General features: G+C 39.4%; 1 protein-coding gene across 1 annotated transcript; it reads left to right on the plus strand.

Moving 5' to 3' along the window:
- The first annotated feature begins 1,688 nt into the window (after nucleotides 1-1,688).
- RNF114 (ring finger protein 114) lies at nucleotides 1,689-12,383 on the plus strand. Its single transcript, XM_014071265.2, has 6 exons — nucleotides 1,689-1,887; nucleotides 4,878-5,028; nucleotides 6,586-6,692; nucleotides 7,408-7,522; nucleotides 7,904-8,011; nucleotides 8,362-12,383. The coding sequence occupies exons 1-6, from the start codon at nucleotides 1,754-1,756 to the stop codon at nucleotides 8,425-8,427; spliced, it is 681 nt and encodes a 226-aa protein (XP_013926740.1). The 5' UTR covers nucleotides 1,689-1,753; the 3' UTR covers nucleotides 8,428-12,383.
- The last annotated feature ends 7,474 nt before the right edge of the window (nucleotides 12,384-19,857 follow it).

The raw sequence follows: 19,857 nt of genomic DNA on the forward strand, positions 1-19,857 counted from the left end.
TGGGGGTGGGGGTGTTCCAAGAGGCCCCCTCCCTTTTTTGCACTCCACAAGCCAGGCCCGCAGCGGCAAGAGGCTCAGCTCCGCTTCTATTGCCCCCCCTCCACTCCAGAGAAGCCGGCCGTGGGCGAGTCTCCACAGCATCGGTTCCGTCTCCAAGCAGCCCCGGGAGGAAACGGGCCAGCCCCACTTCCCTCCCCGGACTTTCCGGAAGCGGAGGACCCGCATTCCGCTCCCCCTTCCAAGCCCCAAGTGGCCAGCCTTTCGCCTCCGCGGCTCTCGCTCCAGCCTCGTCTCGGCTCCTCCTTGGCGGGCCTGCCCGGTGCTCTGGGAGAAAGCGGCGGGAGCCAAGGCTGGCCACTTGCTCCAGCCTGGGCAGGAACCGGCGCTCTTCTGTTGCGGGCAGGACGTACTCCTGGTGGCCTGCTGCTCCGGCGCCTGCAAGGTGGGAGTGATTGCCCTGCGGTGCGGGCAAAAGCTGAAAGAAAGCGCCCCATCGCTTCTGTTTGACATAGAGGTGCCCCGCGCCCCGCAGCTGGGTCGGACATAGCTGTGGGGCACGAGACGCCTCTTTCGGACATTGCTGCGGGGGGGGGAGCCACTTTCTTTCTTTTTGCGTCACCAGCCATAAGCTTCACCACACGTCACTGGGTGAGGTCAATAGTAGACAGTTTAAGGTTAAAATTATGGGGGTTTGGGGATGTAACAACAGAGTCAGGTAGAGCATTCCAGGCATTGACCTCTCTGTTGCTGAAGTCGTATTTTCTGCAATCGAGTTTGGAGTAGTTTACCTTGAGTTTGTATCTATTGCTTGCTCATGTATTGAGGTTGAAGCTGAAGTAATCATTGACAGTTAGGACACAGTAGCGCAGTGGTTCTCAACCTGTGGGTTGGGACCCCTTTGGGGGTCGAACGACCCTTTCACAGGGGTTGCCTAAGACCATCGCAAAACACATATTTTCGAAAAAAATATAGAAAACAAAAAATAATTTTATGGTTGGGGGTCACAACATGAGGAACTGTATTAAAGGGTTGCGGCATTAGGAAGTTTGAGACCCACTGCAGTAGCAGATAATTTTGTGTACTACGCTTAGGTCAGACTGTAGGTGGCATAGTTCTAGGTTCTATTGTACTAAGTACAATAGGTACTAGGTACTATTGAATCCTACTATTAAATAGTTGAATTTTGCTCTCAACACATCCCGCTAAAGTTTATCATGATTTGTTGAATTAGCTTTGCTAATACAGAAGACTTAAAATAACTTTGTCATTTTGAACTAACACTAATCCGCATACATTAAAATGGAATTTCATTGCATACAGCTCTCAGTATCTCCACCTCCAATATACACTAATAAACATGGCAAAATAAATAAATACAAAATGATGCAAATACCCACATAATATTATACGACACGGAGAAGCTCACTGAATCTAGTTTAGATCCTCTCCATTCATTCAATTTTACAAGAGTTACATCTCTATATCAGTGACCCACTTCGATATCTCCCCCCCCCCACGCTAGCTTTTAGCCTGCCTTGTTTTCTAACCACCCGCGCGTCGATCTCCTCAACCTCCGCCTTGACATCAAACGCGCGCTCCTACGCGTGCGCCTGCGCACTTTCCCGCTGTCTCGCGTTGATGGGCGTAGCCGAACCTAGATCTGGCCCTTTTAGGCCGCCGTTGTCGTCTGTAGTTTCGCGGTAGTTCTTCTGTTGAGACTGCCAGAGTGGCTTCGCGGAAGTCCTCCTGGAAGATGGCGTTGGCCGAGGCCGGTGCTCGGTTGCCGGAGGGCGCGACTGGGGAACGAGTGGACCCGCTTTCCCGCTTCACTTGCCCGGTGTGCCTGGAAGTGTTCGAAAGCCCCGTGCGAGCGCCTTGCGGTCATATGTGAGTAAGAAGGAGGAGGCGGAAAGCCAGGCCACCTCTCTCAGTGAGGTCGTGTGAGATAACTGGGTAGCCATGGCAACGGAGAGAGTGGCCGGTCGGAATTGAGGTTCAGCTGGCTTGTCGGAGGAACGAAACGGCTGGAAAAACTTTACCTCAGCCTGGTATTCTCCCAATACATAGACCTCAGTCCCCATCTTGGCATCTTAGGCGTGCCGGTTGGGGTTGTTGGAAGTTCAGCGGGTCTAGGAAGAGCTAGGCCGGGCGGAGCAATTTTAAATGGATCCTCTACGTCAGAGGTCTTCAAACTTGGCAACTTTAAGACTTGTGGACTTCAACTCCCAGAATTAGGCAAGGGACAATTCTGGGAATTGAAGTCCACAAGTCTTAAAGTTGCCAAGTTTGGGGACCCCTGTTCTGTTTTTTTTCTAACCCGATGGTCCCGCTTTTGGTATTGCTCCTCTTCCCGTGTTTTTCTTTTTTATCAACTTGGGTAATGAAATAAATCGGCTGTGCAAAATCTTAACTCACTGCAGCTCCTTTATCTCTCTCTAGAATCTAGATATTTACTGTAAAGCACCTGATCTTTCAAGAATTGCAGCCCATTGGTTGCGGCCAGAGCTATTAATAACTACTTTCACACAAACGAAAGCGAAATGAACTGTGGGCAAGAATCCAAGGGAAGCCCGCCTCCTTTAGTGTGACTAGGGAGGAGGGATTTTTGCTCAAGTAATCTGAAGCACAGTCAGTAATGTTTTTTTAACCGGAAATTCCGGGGTCACTCCACTTAAATTCTGTAGTTGATGCTTTTTTGAGGAAAAAAAAATAGGTTAGAGAACAAAACGATTGAATACATTTAAGAGGCATTTTTCTGCTAATTTTTACTTTAACTCATAATCCTTCCTTGAGGGTGTAAGAGTTTTGGTTTGTCTGTTCATTATGTTTTTCAAAACCTGTTCGTTCACAATATTTTCTATTTACATCTTACTCTGTGGTCCATTGTTAGCCACTAGGAACAGGAAAGATACAGCAAATACTGTAAGTCTGCAGGAACGCTAAATACAAGATAAAATCCCAATGAAAGGACATCTCCCTTGGATTTAGGTGTGACCGAATGCAATTTAGATAAAAAAGATACAATGGTTGAATAGAGTCTATTTAAAGTTTCTTCGGAGATAGAAATAATAAGAACAGATGAAGAATTTGCTATACAATTCTTATTTGTAATGGAGCCTTGAAATTAGAATGGCCTAATACAGTAGCAGTTTGAAAGAAGTAAAGTAAAATAAGGAGTTTTGGATTTATCATATTTTATCTAAGCAAGAGCTTTTTGCATAGTTTGGTCATTAAGACAGAACTGATAGGCAGAGCCTAGACTAGGTTATTAAACATTTAGGAACTGACAAGACAGTTACAAATAGTCCTCAACTTAACCACAATTGAGCCCAAAATTTATGTTGTTCAGTGAGAAATATGTTAAATGAGTTTTGCTCTATTTTACAACTTTTCTTACCACAGTTGTTAAGTGAAGCACTGCAGTTGATTAAGTTAGAAACCCGGTTGTTAAGTGAATGTGGCTTCCCCATTGACTTTGTCAAAAGGTTGCAAAAGATGATCCCATGATCCTGGGACACAGTAAAGGTCATAAATATGAACCAGTTTCCAAGCATCTGAATTTTGGTCACATAATCATGGGGATACAGCAAAGGTCATAACTATGAAAAATGATCATAAGTCATATTTTTCAGTGCTGTTGTAACTTTGGTCACTAAATGGACTGTTGTAAGTTGAGGGCTATCTGTAAGTTCATCCTTGTATAGTCCTGAGAGGATGATGACATGTGAATCCTTCAAAGAGGTGGCATCTATTTTTACAGCTTTGGTAATGACCATCTGCCAGTAGAGGAAAAGTACTGTTTTTTCCCCACCTCTATGCAGTTTTTGTTAATGTGCATACAGTATAGCAGTAGACTTATATACCGCTTCATAGGCCTTTCAGGCCTCTCTAAGCGGTTTACAGAGAGTCAGCATATTGCCCCCAACAATCTGGGTCCTCATTTTACCCACCTCGGAAGGATGGAAGGCTGAGTCAACCCTGAGCCGGTGAGATTTGAACCGCTGACCTGCTGATCTAGCAGTAGCCTGCAGTGCTGCATTTAACCACTGCGCCACCTTGGTTATGGTCATGGTCGTAAATATTTTGGATGTGATAGGTTGGAAACTACATCTTGTTCCAGGCCTTCACAACTTGATCGTTGTATATTATCAAATATTATCAGCTATATGTTAATATTATGCTCAGAACTTTGCCTAATTCTGCAAAAGAATCATTTTCTGATAACTTTCATCTTAATTAGTAATTTCTAAATTGCATCCAAATGATATAACCTCAGGTATTTCAGGGCTTTAGCATTCTCTTCTCTCAGCTATAATCCAATGTAAGGTGTTTTAGATATTGGCATGGCGGCATGTATTTATTTTATTTTTCTTTCCTGGTTATTTAATTTTATTCATTTACAATGTTTATGACTTTGTAATTGTCTCTGAACCTGGTTATTGGGTGGAGTAGAAGATAACCTCTATTGCATTACCAGCATGGAAGTTTCTATTTGAAACTCTGTTAGATATATGCATTCTTCTCAGTTTATGCTGAACTATTTTGTTTAAAAATACTGCTAAAAATAGGATTCAATTCTTGCTATTGTATAATATTATTGTAACAAGATTTAATCTTTGAACATATTTCTATTTTACAGTGCACACTGCACAGTTAAGTATACCACTCTCATTAATGAAGCTGTAAGCAAATTTTTTGGATACTTAAATTAGTAATTTGGTATAAGATTTTTTCCCGCATTTAAGATTACATTGTGATGCATTGATATATTGTTAAGGTATGCTTATCCATTATTTTAGTTTATTGTTGAAGGGAATTAGTACATGCCTGTATTTTTAATCAATGAAAGTTCATATATATTTTTTTTTCTGTGTTAGCTTTTGCACGCCATGCATTCAAGAATGTCTTAAGCCTAAAAAGCCTGTTTGTGGAGTTTGCCGCAGTACCCTTTCTAATGGCAGCAGAGCTCTGGATTTGGAAAAGCAAATTGAAATGACAGAGGCTACTTGCAATGGCTGCAATCAAAAAGTATGGAAAACTGAGCAATATTTATTACTACCTACATAGAATAAATATAGATGCAAATAAATATACTGATACTCTGTCCTGATAAGCAATTGTTGTTACAGAATTTTTAAAAAAATGTGGGATGGGGAAGAGCCAATTCAAATCTTTGAAAGAATTTCCAAAAGGGGACTAGATTCCTTCCATTGCCTCTACTAGAGCATTAGAAATAACAATTTGCAGAGCTTACGATAAAACCAATCAGTTATGTAAACAATATAGAATCAGCAGACCTTACCACAACAGACAGTTGTGGTTGTGCTTGTGCTTGGCAACACCACTGTGAGAGTGATGAAAACTTTATGCAAATCCTCATGTCACTTTTCACTGTTTTTCTTTAAGAAATGAAATGTTCATAGAAAGTATTGGTCTAATGTGCCCTTAGCTAAGTTTTTTTAATACCTTAATGTAAAATGTATGTCAATGTGACATTTTGAAGGAATCATAGAATCATCGAAATGACCTCAGAAGACCTTTCATTCAAAACCTTGACTGTTCAGGATCTTTACAGCATCTCTGATAGAAGACTATATTTGAAAACCTTCAATGAAAATTAATAGATTTAATATGGTAGCTTTTTCTAGTAATAGTTTATACAGTCAGACGTTTCTCCTCATAAGTAGCATGAACAAACTTCCTTGGATATTTTTTGTCTAATAATTCTGGTTCTGCCCTCTTGACAACAGAGACTGTCCATTACTTTTCTAGATATCAGTTAATTTTCAGATACTTAAAGATTGCTGTTGTATGCAACCTCAGCTGGCTCTTCCCAATTTAACTGCACCTTGTAGGACTTGATTTTCAGATTCTTTACCATCTTTGAGGTTGTTTCCATTTGCTACAGTCCTTTTCAAGTTGTGATGCTCAGAAACCTGCTGGGTCCCCCCCCCCCTTTCAAAGCAGCTGATAGAAGTTGATACTTTTATGGCTGTTTTGAGCTAATGTTCTTTTCATGAGTAGAATTAGTTTTGATATTGCCTTATTCCATGAAGCAACCATTTGTAAAAAGAGTTTCACTTAATAAATTTCAGTTCAGGAAATAACAGAGGCATGCTTAATATGCTGTACCCTAAACTGTGAACTTTGTGGGAATCCATAGCTTATCTGGCTATATACGATATCAGCAATATTGATTCATATCTAATGCAAATTTTAGAGATATGCCTATATTTCTAAACTTATAAATGTATCTCTACATGGCGTTGAATATTTGTAAAAACATTGAGATGCTATGAGTATCCTAGTTTTTACTTGTAAATATTAATATACTCTGAAACAAAATGGATAGGTCAAAAATTGCTTAAATATTTTTAAAGCAAATTACATATGGAAAACTCAGGATTATGTGATTTGGGAGTTATTTCCTGCTTTCTGAGCACAGAATTATTTTTTTTAATGTTAAAAACAAGCAGATATAATGAAAATTGAAGAACATTAAAAACATGTACCATGTGGTTATACTTCGGGTTTAATTTAGGGAACATGATGAAAAGTGAATATTTTGTTATATTTTCTGTACAGATGTATCTCTCAAAGTTGCGAAGTCATGCAGCTACTTGTTCGAAGTATCAGAATTACATAATGGAAGGTGTTAAAGCTGTGACTAAAGAACCATTACAGAATACTAGGTAATCTTGGTGAATTACAGCATGCCTTTTTAAAAAGTTTAAATTGTGTGCTAGTCTTTATCTTGAACAAATGACTAGAGAGAAATCTGTTGTAAGTAAGAGATATGTGTTTCTTCTCCTTTTTCCCCATCTGAACCCTTACTGCCAACCACTCTTCATTTGAATAGCAATGAAAGATGAGAAGTGGTTTGATGATTGTGCATTTCTGATATATGGCCAGAATCCTCCCCCCCCCCCAAAAAAAAAACCTTGCTACCTTATAATTCATGGCCTACTTGCTATTTTTCCCTCTGAATGTTTATACAAGATAATTAGGTTTAATATTGAAAGGTTTCTTCCAATAGTACCTCTAATTTGTAACACCTGTAGTCCAGAATGCTATGTAAGGTATGAGCTAATTGCTTTTGTAAGCAACCTGAGAAATTTTATATAACTATTGCTCACTTTAAAGCTTTTTCTATATCAGGCTCACATGGGGGGGGGGGAGGGAGTGAGAGAACTATTGTATAAATCTGTTGGTGAAACACTTCTGACCATAATTGCCATCAGTCCTCTTTCTCAGACAAGTTAACTTTTGCTGTGATCAAACTAAGAAACAGTAATCTTATACAGCAATGGAAAAAAGCTTTTGGTGTATTCACAAATTGTTCTTGAATGTTTTGCTTTATGTACTTTTTTCTAAAATGTAAATGCCTTTTTTTCTGTGTTCCTGCAGGAGTGTCCCCAATAGATTTACATTTCCTTGCCCTTATTGTAATGAAAAAAACCTGGACCAAGAAGGACTGGTAGAACACTGCAAAAGCTATCATAGCAACGATACAAAGCGAGTGGTAATTAATACTTTTTTCATGGCATAGTCTGATTCAGAGATTGAGCAATCCACAGGTTGCATTTGATCCCATAGCATCACATTTGTGCTCCCTAAAGTTGATTAGTTTTCTGGAAATATCAGTTGTCCTTCCCCTGGAGTGGCCAGCTCATACACCAGTAGTCTGGGGGAAAATGGAGCATTCTGGAAATTTTGAATCTTTATAATGCAACATCCTGAAGAAAAATGGAATTAATATTGGGATAATTTAGCATTACTTTCAAGGGCAGAACTTCTTTTTAATCTAAGGGACTTCTGTAGCCTCCTTGTTGATAGACATGGCTTAGAATGCACAGCAATGAGATTCAAAAACTGAAGGGTAATTGTTTGCCAACTTTTCCAGGTTTGCCCAATCTGTGCATCAATGCCCTGGGGAGATCCACACTACAGAAGTGCTAACTTCATGGAACATCTTCAGCGACGTCATCAGTTTTCATACGATACGTTTGTGGTAAGTTATAATTGGGGTTTTAGTCTATTGTACAACAACCTACAGCAGCAAAAGATTTTTAAAAATTTCTGATTAGTCTTGTTCTACTAATTTGAAAATAGACTGCTTTTTAAAAATACGGCTTGTCATAATTCATTCAATATAAAAAGCAGCTAGTGAGCCATCAGAGCCCATAGCCTTTCTAAACTTTTATTTAGATAATAAGTCGATGACAGAAGCTCAGGTAAAGCACCTGTTCTTTTGTTTGTCTTTCATGCTATTCCAGCCAAATCTCCTTTGAGCAGCTGTGATCGGTCCCTGGATTAGGCAAAATTGCTCCACTGATGCATACTTATGTCTTCTGTATTTAGGATTATGATGCTGATGAAGATGATATAATGGCCCAAGTCCTATTGCGCTCCTTGAGGGATCAATGAAAAAAGCAAGAAGTATTCTTAATACTTTGCTTCCATTGGTGAGAAAAGACCACAGACATGACTTCCTCCAAGATACTTTGGCACACATAAACGTAAACTGAAGGCTCTCCCATGGTTTTATTCCTGTCTTCATATTTCTAATTTTGTTTTTTTTTCTAATGGACTTTCTGTTGAAGTTCATCTTCTCCAAGGTCCTTTTCTTTTTACTCATTTCTGAATATATTTTTTCCTTATCTGTTTCAGATCTGAATGCTTGTAGTCAGGAGACTACAAATATTTCTAATGTATTAGCACCTTTATTTTAATTAGTGTTATTATATTGTTTGACATGGATCATCAGTTAGAAGCCCAGGTTTCCTTAGAAACTCTGGTTATTAGATTCAGATATCAGTCCAGATACAGAATTTCATTTCTAATAAATTAGGAATCTGATACCTACTTTTGCAAAGCTGGATTTGGTATCAGCCTTCAGCAATATATAAAGCCCTGGTTGGAGATTCTTATATAGGAAGCCATTGGGTTTTCCCCCCTGAATGTACAATAGTTAAAGATGGTGTTTATCTTAATACATATTTTGACTCTGAACATTTAAGCAGAGTTGAGATAGAGACTATGAAGAGATCATTGTATGGTTCCTGAATGATGAATAATTCAAGGTTCATATTTCATTTCCAGCTTCCTAAAGCTGACTACATCTTTATATATTTCTACCTCTATGCCTAGAATTCAGAACAATCTTATAGCAACAGTAGTGCAGACTTTAACATCTGGTTCTTTAGGTATAACGAATATTAAAGCCTCTTATGCTTTGTGAAAACTCTGCTTCTGTCTAACGCAGAAAGTTGTTTATTCATAAGTGAGGCTTCCATGCAGACCATGGATATTTCATTTACTTAACAAATCATGCCATACAAATTGCCACATCCTGAATTCAGAGACTGCTATGAATCCTTGTCATACAGGTTAATTCCAGTTCTGATTCTCACAAATGGTCTTGAATTTTTGAAGATGATTGATTTTATTTTGCTCAAGTGTTGATTGAGGCCAAATCTGGCAAACGGGGATAATACCAAATAGCCCTGATACGTATGTTTTCAGTAGGAAATGAAAGTATTTGTAAAGATCTGTGTCTTTACAATGGAGTTAGACTGACTATATGTACCTGGGAGCCCTGATCTTAAGACAAAATGTGTGTACATATTGATTCACTGTCTACAGAGGAGAAGTTGCAGGTGGATTTCTACTCCATCATGTTTACTGAGAGTACTAATAAATGGAATAAGATTGCTGTGGTGAAGTGACTCAGAAGATTTTGCTGGGATATGGTGATTGCTTTTGAATGTATTAAAGTGTTCGGAGATTTGTCCCAAGTAATTTAAAGTTTTAATTTTAGGGCGGCACAAGCAAGACATGTTCTGAATGAAAAACTATAATGCCCATAAGTGGAAAATGCATGTAAGACCTGAGCTAGATAATGGATGCTTTTGTTACATAATGAAATGCATACAATGGCAGCTTTTTGCACTAGATAGATGTGATGCTGACCTTGAGTGTACATTGACCAGAAAAAGATTGATTCATAAACATTTGGCTCAGGAGTCTTGTGGTATTGATCTGAAGCTTAAATGTGTATGTGAGAAAGACCTTCTGGAAGACAATTCCTTTAAATTTAGTTGATGGCCTAGAGCCAGTAATGACATAGCATATCTGGCATGGGTGTCTTGATTTAACTGCCAATTGCTCATGCTGCCTTCTAGACAGAACTGTTTAATTTATGCTTCAGCACAAATAAGTCTTTGGTGGCTAGGATTTGGGGAGTTTCCACTGGATCGTTTAGTGATTGTTCTGGTGAGGTTGACCAAGAAATAAAGAGTGCCTGGGTTATCATGGGCCTTCTTCAAGTTACCTCTTCCAACAGCTGACCTTTGTGCGCTCCTCACCATCTTGGAATGACCCCTGAAGGAGCCAGAAGGGAAAGCTGACCATATATAGATGCCCCAAAGTGCCTTCTGCATGCATGTGAGCTCCTTGGGTCCAGGCCATTGCCTTTCAGTATTTGAACAAGTAGAAATGTTTCTGCCAGTCACTTGCGGAATTCACAGGACGCAATGTATCCTAATCCTTGAAAGTACCTTCCCCCCCCCCCCTTTGTATTCTAAGTGCACTTCTAGTGTTTTAACAATAATTTTAGGAGTTCATATTTGTCTTTTAAATAAAGTAATTTAATTTAGTTGATAAAATGTACAGAAATTTTGTTCCTTGTTATAGAAGTTCCAAAGCTGTCATTTGAACTAGATTAATAAACTGAATAGTAAATTGCATTCTCCCAGCTTTTGCCCTATCTCTTCTGTTTACTGTGAAGTGATGCTGGCATATAATGGGGTTGAATCCAGCAATCATTTTTAACTAAGTCTGCTTCAATATTGCCCCACTTATATGTTCTACTCTGCAGCTGCAAAAGTGGATCAGCTTAAATTAGACTGTTGGTTTGGATGAAACCTATACTTCAGCAGAACAATTCACTGAATTCATATCTGAGCTTCCCAAGGATGCATTAATGATATGGAGTATCATTTTCTGCAGACCCAATGCACTCACACACTTTTCTCAGCCTCTCATTGGGAAAATGCCACAAGGTTGAGAGGGATGCAATTTTGTGACTCATGGGTCCAGCTGATTGGTTTTAACTGGGCTTACTATAAAATTGTCTTCCAAAATGGATGGCAGGGATTTTGTAGAGTTCAGTTATTTTTCCTAGGGTTTCTATTTTTGGGGGGCGGGGGGGGGGGTTGTCTCTTGGGAACTACAACTGTTCTCTCCAAGTATCCACAGAGTTAATTGTTTGGAGGAGTCTGCCAAATCTGAAAGAATGTGGCATCATGTGGCTGTTGAAATTATTCTACCTTTGCCATTCTTTGTTTTACCACATCATCCACTCTGGTCCTATGGCACTTCCTGTTGTCTTTTCCAATTCTGTAGAACTTAACGGTTCTGAAATTATTTTACATTATCTAACTTTTGTCTCCCTACTTAGAAATGGGCAATAATAAAAAAGAGCATGTTTGTAGCTCAGAACTGAAATGGGGAATCCTTAGTGCTCTCTGAGCTTGGTTGCTTTTTGGCAGACACCTTATTATCCAAACTAGGTAACAACATCGAGTTCTGCAAAAATCCCTTTGCACAAATGTTGGGTGGAAGATTCCTTTCTAGTGGAAGTAGTTTTCAAACTTTCTCAAGATCAAATCTACCCTCAGTAATAATAATAGCATCACTGCCAATCTATCTAATCATCCCCAAAATTGAAGTTTCCTTATATTCTTTTCCTCTGTTTAATTGGAAATTGAGGATCCATGAAGGCTGCAGGCCTAAGGAGATATTGTTGTACAATGTTAGAACATCACAGGCATTCCTAGATAGTGTTTTAACATCACTGAAGTTATTTGGGAGAAATACATTCATCAACTTTTAATGAGAACTTGTATTGCCTGATTGCATATTCCATAGCTGCTAGAAAGAACTGGCCAGGCTTCTCATTTAGCATAATTGGAACTGGCTGTATTGGTCATATTTCTATGTCTGTCTGATTTTATAGCCACAATCCTTCAAATTCTCAGGACATTTATGATGTTGAGATTAGATTCCCATCTTCCAGTAAGCAAGTAGCAAAAGGAGATACCCGGACTAAAATTTGGTGAGCATTGATGTGTCCATTCCATTGGTATAGGCAGCTCCTCCACCTTTTGTGTTCTGAATCTGGGGGCATTCTAGAGCACCAGTGCAGAGGATTAGTGAAAGAAGAGAAAGTGCAATAATAATTGAAATCTGCCTCTGGATTTACTCCATGAAGTTAAGACCTATTTGTGTAATTTATATAAAAATGGCATTTATTGCAATAAACATTGTTTCTTCATATGCCATGACAATAAAAATATTAAGATACTCTTTTTTTTCTTCTATGTTTGGTACAGTTTCCATTTTTTGAACATGTGTCTTATTTAATTGTCATATTAAAGAAATATTAACATCTGGACAGAAGAGAGCACTCTTGCAATTTTTTAGAACTGTAGTTGTAAGTTGTACGGTATTTTGTGTATCATGGTTGTTGTCTTCTTAGCACTGTGTTTGTTCAACAATATTTGTTTAATAAAACAGATGTCCCCAAAAAGGCATCTAACCACAACTGCAGTCAATCCTATATTATGGATCATGCTGATAAATATTTTAATGATCCTTTCTTGGTTTTCTTTCTTTTCTTCTGTTTCTGTACCAAATGTTTGTATTCAACCCAGGTTAGTATAAGCAGAAGCCAAAAGTGACGTTCAGTAATCTAGTGTGATATAGCACTTAAGACTCACGTTCAAGCCCACCTGTTGGGATTATTTTGGACCTGTTGCTATTCTTTTGCCTTTGTCATGAGCTATTGCAGAGAAATACTGGAGGAAGGAATGCTATTTTATTGCTGAAAGGGATATACATCTAATAAATACATGAAAACAGTGGGTTAGGGGGTAGATTTCGGGAACTACCAAGCTGCAAGAAGTGATCCTGCTCTGTGAGGAACTCCTGAGATTAGAAGATCAAACACATTCCACTCTACTACTGTTCTCATATGATTGGGCTGGAGCCAGGTAGACAATCTTAATGCCTTGAAGCAATTTTTAAAAAAAATATTTGGGCAATACCAAGGTCTCAATGTAGTGGCATCCCTGGAAATGAGGCTGGAATTTCTAGCTTTTCACTACTTAATGGATTGAGCAGCTGTTCAAAAAGGGTTCAAAGCTTATCAGAGTCTTAGCACTTATCTCCTTCAATATCATTTTAAACATCAATGAGGAAAATACATTGCTATACATTTGACAGCTACCCCATCCCAGTTTGACCTCACACTTTGTGGATGACTTAAATGGGTTGAGGGCCAAATGTTTTCCCACCCCTTTCTTATGGCTTTCAGCATTTGGCAAGGGTGCTAAAGGCTTTATGTTACTGGTAAATTTAAAACTGCCTGAAAATGGGCAAACTTTCCAGGTTTTAAGCTAAGGTTTGTTTCCCATTCAATGACTCTTAAAAGACAACTGCTTATGGCTTGGCTGTGACATTTGCACAAATGGACTGCTTTTGCTGCAGTCCTTCCTGTCAGACATCTGCTCTCTTTTTTTTAGTGAGTTTTGAACCCTGTAAATACCAAAAAGAAAGAATATTACTTTGCTGCCAGAGAGAAGAGAGAATTCAAATAAACTTGAACTGGTTCAGGCATGCTGCTGCTCTTGGCCTCCTAACACTGTAAGTACTGGGAGAAACAACAGCTAGCGGCTTTTGTGTCCTCTGCGTCAGAGAAGAGTAGGTGGGCCAGAATGCTGAAGAGGCAGCTGTGGAAAATGTTTCAGTCATCCAGTAGGTGGGCCAGTTGGCTTATGTTCTATCCATTGCATGAAGTGTCTCTATCTAACACTGATAGCCAGCAGAGTGTGCTTGTTTACTTAAAGGCTTGAAAGATTGAGGAAAGGGCTGAAAACACAAGAATATACAGTATATGTACAACTACATGTCTATGGAGGTTCTCAGTCTTCCAGGTCATGGTTTTCCAAAAGGTGCTTTTGCAAAAGGCAACTGAACTTTATTTTTCAAACCAAAGTCCAGTTGTCTTGGAAAAGCATCTTTGGGACCTGAGTACAGTTAATGCATATCAATACTTATCTAGCATATAGTTAAACAGCATTTTGACACACTGCTATTGTTACCATAGGCATAGGATGCAAGTGGGCCGATTCCTATCCCAAAGAGGTTTGTAATCTCCAGGTAAACAGAGAAGGAGGAGAGGTACAATCAGAAGCTCGGCCTCAGGAAGCAATGGTGACACATGGGAAAACTACAACGTGTCCATCAACTATATGGGCAGCTGCAAGCTATTTCAGCTAAACCACCTAGAATGATATTAAAGGTCATAAATATATAGAGCAACTCATGAGATGACAAGTTTACATGACTATTCACAAATCTACCTGATGCAAAAATGGTTACAATTTGCACATAGGCTGTCACTGTGCAAAGGCTCTCCCTATTCCAGCAGTAAGGTTAAGTCCAGAATCTCCACCTCATGAGCCAAGTACTTTTAGGGGAACAACTTGTTCAGAGCTAAAAATGGAAAGTCCCCAGTTTTAATAAGTCTTTGAATCCATAGCCTATGATTTGAAGGTTAAGTGGCAAAATTTGGCAGTGTCATCTTTGGAAGTAGAGCTGCAAAAATATATACAGTAGAACCTCTGGTCATGACCATAATTCATTCCATAACTTTGGTCGCAACCAGATTTGGTGGTGACCCGAACCTAATTTTGGAAATTTGGTGCTTACAAAAAAAAAATGGCTCAGAAGGGGAATTCCGCCGTGAAACTTTTTTTTTTAAAAAAATATTGGTCGTGGTCAGAAGGGTCCATGACCAGAGGTTTTACTCTTGTGTGTGTATATTTTTCAGTTATAGTGGATTGCCAGTCTCATCATGTTTTAAAGACAATGGACAGAAACAGAAATAAAGCAAGACCATCTAGATCAGGGGTATCCAACCTTGACAACTTTTAAGACTTGTGGACTTAAACACCCAGTCTGGGAGTCAAAGTCCACAAGTTGCCAAGATTGGATACCCCTGATCTACAAATTACAAGGTTGAGAAAGACTGCAGTACCAAGGTTTCAAATAAGACAACCCTCTCTTGAGCTGCCAGCTAAGAGTGCTAGAACTTCCTGCACTGAAAATAAATCCACCTTGAGTTTGACAGGAGCATCTTGAGGAGTTAAAAGAGAATTAAAGGAAGGTCCCAGAAAATAATCTCACAATTTTGTCTTTTGTTTATAGTATTTGTAAAAGTACCTCAATCCAAAAAGAAGCTTAGGCAGTACACAGGAAGGAAAACCTAATGTAACATAATTATAACATTCAACACTACCACATTACTACAGCTAGATGGCCTTCTACACCTTTAAAATACCCTTTTATTTCTGTGATGGTGAAGTTACAGAACTAAAATGGGTTTATGGGTCTTCCAGAATGCATGGAAGGGCTGGAAACTTAAATGTGGCTCTGAAGACAACATTTTCCACAATGTGTGAACCACTATTGAGACCTACTCAATAGTGTAAGTCTGTTTTACCTCAGTGGAAGGGATAAATCTTGCTTGGTAAATCTTGCTGGTTAGTAATTATATTTTGTTATTTGTCTTCATCTCCAACTAGTATGGCCATTTGCAAGGAAGCAAGAATTAAGAGTCCTAGACATCTGGATTGCACTGGGTGGCCTATCCTTGATAGAACAAAAGATTGTTCCACAGCAAGAGGGGAAATAAAGTTCCCAGGAGCTTAAAGCATATATTATGAAACATCTGACTCCTTTCCAATAGTGGAAGAGAAAAGGGGAAAAAACCCAGCAGCTGCTTTGGAACTGAAAGTAATTCAAGAACTTTCAGCAAGTGCCATTTTGGGCTGCCAAGATCTTCAACAAAGGAAGTCCATGATGTGCTTTAGGCAGCAGGACAAGAAGAGTGGTTGGTCAATGAAAAAGCCAGAAAGGTCTTTGAAAAAGTTTCGCCTTCAACGATTGAGGCAACAGAGCGAAATAAATCTCAGTGAAAAGATTGGTAATCTGCACTCACTTTTTTTTCTAAAAAGTCATTTCTGCCATTCAATTTTTAACACTTAATTCTTAGACAGCAGGTAAAGCTACCTGTGATGAGTTTTGTGGAATCACAACAATTGAAAAGTGTTATTTGCCTTGCAGTAGACGGGGAAACTGTTACTGGAGAAAAGACTCAGGGAGCTGGAGATATGTAGTGTCATGGAGGAAGCTGGAGAATAGCAATAGCAGTTAGACTTATATACCGCTTCATAGGGCTTTCAACCCTCTCTAAGCGGTTTACAGAGTCAGCATATCGCCCCCACAGTCTGGGTCCTCATTTCACCCACCTCGGAAGGATGGAAGGCTGAGTCAACCTTGAGCCGGTGAGATTAGAACCGCTGAACTGCAGATAACAGTCAGCTGAAGTGGCCTGCAGTGCTGCACCCTAACCACTGCGCCACCTCGGCTCAGACTTACAGAGTTTGCAGGCTTTTTTAAAGGGGTGAAAATAGGGTTAAAAAGAAATGCAACTTTATGTTGGTGAATACACAACACTAGCACATCGCAAGTCCTGTAGCTTAGTACAGTTTCTGACCAGTTGAAGTCTAACGTGAGGATCATTTTTTTTGCAAGCAGTAAAGAAGGCAAGAATTGGCCATGATAGGTCTTAGGTCTTTCTATTACTCATGAAGAAGCAGCTGTGTTAGGCAGGTGAGTTTGGAGACTGGAAAGAGCAGCAACGTGTTGCTTTTAATAAACTTGCTGTTTGCCTGCTCAAAGTGTAGATTGGGCCTTGTGACTCTTCCCGCCCCCTCTCATGGGCCAAAACCATTAGCTATTTTTGCAAACTCAGTTTGACAGCCTCTTGGGCAACGCTATTTTGCCTCTGTCATAAAAAATATTTTGGAATAGCCCTGAGCTGAAGAAATAGCAGCAATTGGAACTGGAATGTATGTTTTCCCATCCTTTTGAAAGGATGTGAAGACTAAACTTAGCCACAAGCAAGCCTCTCAACAGAAGTTGAAGCTTAGATAGATGTACCACTTCGAATTGCAAACACTGAACAGAATCATGTCCTTTCATGAATTCCTAGGTCATCTTTTGCTCATTTTCCTCTCTCTCCGTTGCCTGCAAGTAAGGAAATAGTGTCAAAGCTGACTGCCTATCACCTTGGAATACTATTTTTCTATTGTATGCAGTTTCTACAAGGGTAAACAACAGGGGCATCCCCAGGGAGGATTTTAAAAAGTCTGGATTATGGTTGTGATTGTGTAACTGAAGACCCATAGTTTATGTGTGTTGGATGCAGAGGTGGGTTCCTACCAGTTCGCACCTATTCGGTAGAACCGGTTCATCAAATCTACCAAACCGGTTAGAAGAGGTTCCACCAGTGGACCCGGAAAGCAGGCCACGCCTACAGAAGAGGTTCCAAATTTTTTTGAAACCCATCACTGGTCCTTGGATATGATTATTCTACACTATCATGCTCATATTTATAAAACTCAGTGCCTCTGTGAAAGGTAAAGATGACTACTTCGTTTGTGGTGCAATCAGAACATTGTGTTTGTTGAAGTTGTTTTAACGCAAACCAAAGATGCCTTTTAAAAAGCAAGTTTACATCATATTCTTATGCATGCCCGTGCTGTGTGTGAGGTAATTTAAGGTGGTTCTGACAAGTGTCGTTGGCATCTTCATATCCGGTCACATGGGCGGCAAGCCACTCCCATCCAGTCACATGGGTGGCAAGCCACTCCCACAAAGGAGGCCACACCCACAGAGTAGGTTCGAACAATTTTTGAAACCCACCACTGGTTGTATGCAAAAAAAAAGGATGTGTGGGTTGAATGGTTGCAGCAGCCATCTTAACTGCAGGCATCGCTGGCAAAGACTCTATTGTCACCTAGAACAGTGTTTCTTGAAGATATGTGGACTTCAATTCCCAGAATTCCCCAGCCAGCATGAGTTTATATGACGTAGGTAAGGGTGTCAAACTGACAGGCCGGATGCATCAAGCACGGGCCATGCTCACCTCAGCTCCCTGAAAGTGAAAACCATTGCAATATGTCACGTGACGGCAACATGATGCAGCGAGCTTGACACCCGTGACCTAGAGATTAAACTGAAGACTCTCTAAACCAGTGTTTTTCAACCTTTTTTGTGCAAAGGCACACTTTTTTCATGAAAAAAATCATGAGGCACACCACCATTAGAAAATGTTAAAAAAATTTAACTCTGTGCCTATATTGACTATATCTAAAGTGTTTTTCCCACGGCACACCTTACACTATGTCACGGCACACTAGTGTGCCACGGCACAGTGGTTGAAAAACACTGCTCTAAACCAGCAAGATATTGCTTGCCTTTATACATCACACTAAGGATATGTTTTTGTTAACCATATTTTAAGCCACAATAAGATGCTTACACCATGCTAAATTAAAAAGAGCTACACAGAATCCAACCCTAATTCTTCCAGACTTAGTTGAAGCTGAAGATGGTCTCAAATTCAGCTCATCTGCTAATGACTTCATATCCATATAATTTCAACAAGATAGAAGTGGTTGCTATTGTCTTCTTCCGGACTATTTTTTTCCAACTTGAGAAAAAAAAAATAGCTTACAGCTCTGGGACTTTCTGGTGGTTTCCCATTCAAAACTGACCTGATCTGACCCTGTATAGTTTAGAAAAAAAAATCTGCCCACATTGGCAAAGCACTGTCATCTTCATTAATTTGTGTAGCTGTAGGCTAACAAAAAAAAAAGGGAGAAAATGATGCAGCCTTAAGATGAAATAAGAGAGAGGTTATGTATATTTAATTAGATTACTTAATTAGATCAGCCTGTGCTTGACATGAAATAGATTTCAACTGGCACTAAGGAAAATAAATAATACCATGTGCCTCTTCTTTCCTGCTTACCTGTTTGAAAAGCAGAATATTAAGTCAACAAACCTATAACAAGGTAAGCGAATAACTACAATTTCAGAAAAGTTACCACCAAAATATTATTTTAAAAACAACGAGTAACCTATAATGGGATGGTACATATATTTATATCATAGTAAACTATAATAAACCTTGCAATTTTGAAGATGCCACAATTGTTCTTTTATTTTGCTATAGCAACCCACATTGTTCTTCATGTTGTATTTTGCTAAATACAGAGTCAGCGATGGTTTTAAATCTATGGTTTGCCTTTGCTTTCACAAATCAGATTTGAACTTGAAAACTAATAAAGTCTTCAGAGATTAATATGGAAGCAAAAAGGAGCACCTGAAAGCATTTGTGCTCTCATTTTAATAGTTAACAGTGGTTTTGTTCCATTGACTGAAAAAAATTACAAATAAAACCATCTGGTCTCCCTTTTTAAAGCATTTTGTAGTGTTTTCTAATAATAAAGGTAAAGGTTCCCCTCACACATATGTGCTGGTCATTCCTGACTCTAGGGAACGGTGCTCATCTCCATTACAAAGAACCAGCATTGTCCAAAAATGTCTCCGTGGTCATGGGGCTGGCATGACTAAATGCTGAAGGCGCATGGAACGCTGTTACCTTCCCACCAAAGGTGGTCCCTATTTTTCTACTTGCATTTTTACATGCTTTCGAACTGCTAGGTTGGCAGAAGTGGGGACAAGTAATGGGAGCTCACTCCGTTATGCAGCACTAGGGATCCGAACCACTAAACTGTCTACCTTTCTGATCAACAAGCTCAGTGTCTTAGCCACTGAGCCACCGCGTCCCCTTTTCTAATAATTACCTTCATCTTTATAAATAGTGAGGAGGCATAATTACTGAGTATGATTCAAATATTGCAGGAGTGAAAATTGACT

Source organism: Thamnophis sirtalis, unplaced genomic scaffold (assembly GCF_051295495.1).
Source record: "Thamnophis sirtalis isolate CommonGarterSnake01/CBP01778 unplaced genomic scaffold, rThaSir2_p1.2 scaffold_7, whole genome shotgun sequence".
Classification (NCBI taxonomy): domain Eukaryota; kingdom Metazoa; phylum Chordata; class Lepidosauria; order Squamata; family Natricidae; genus Thamnophis; species Thamnophis sirtalis.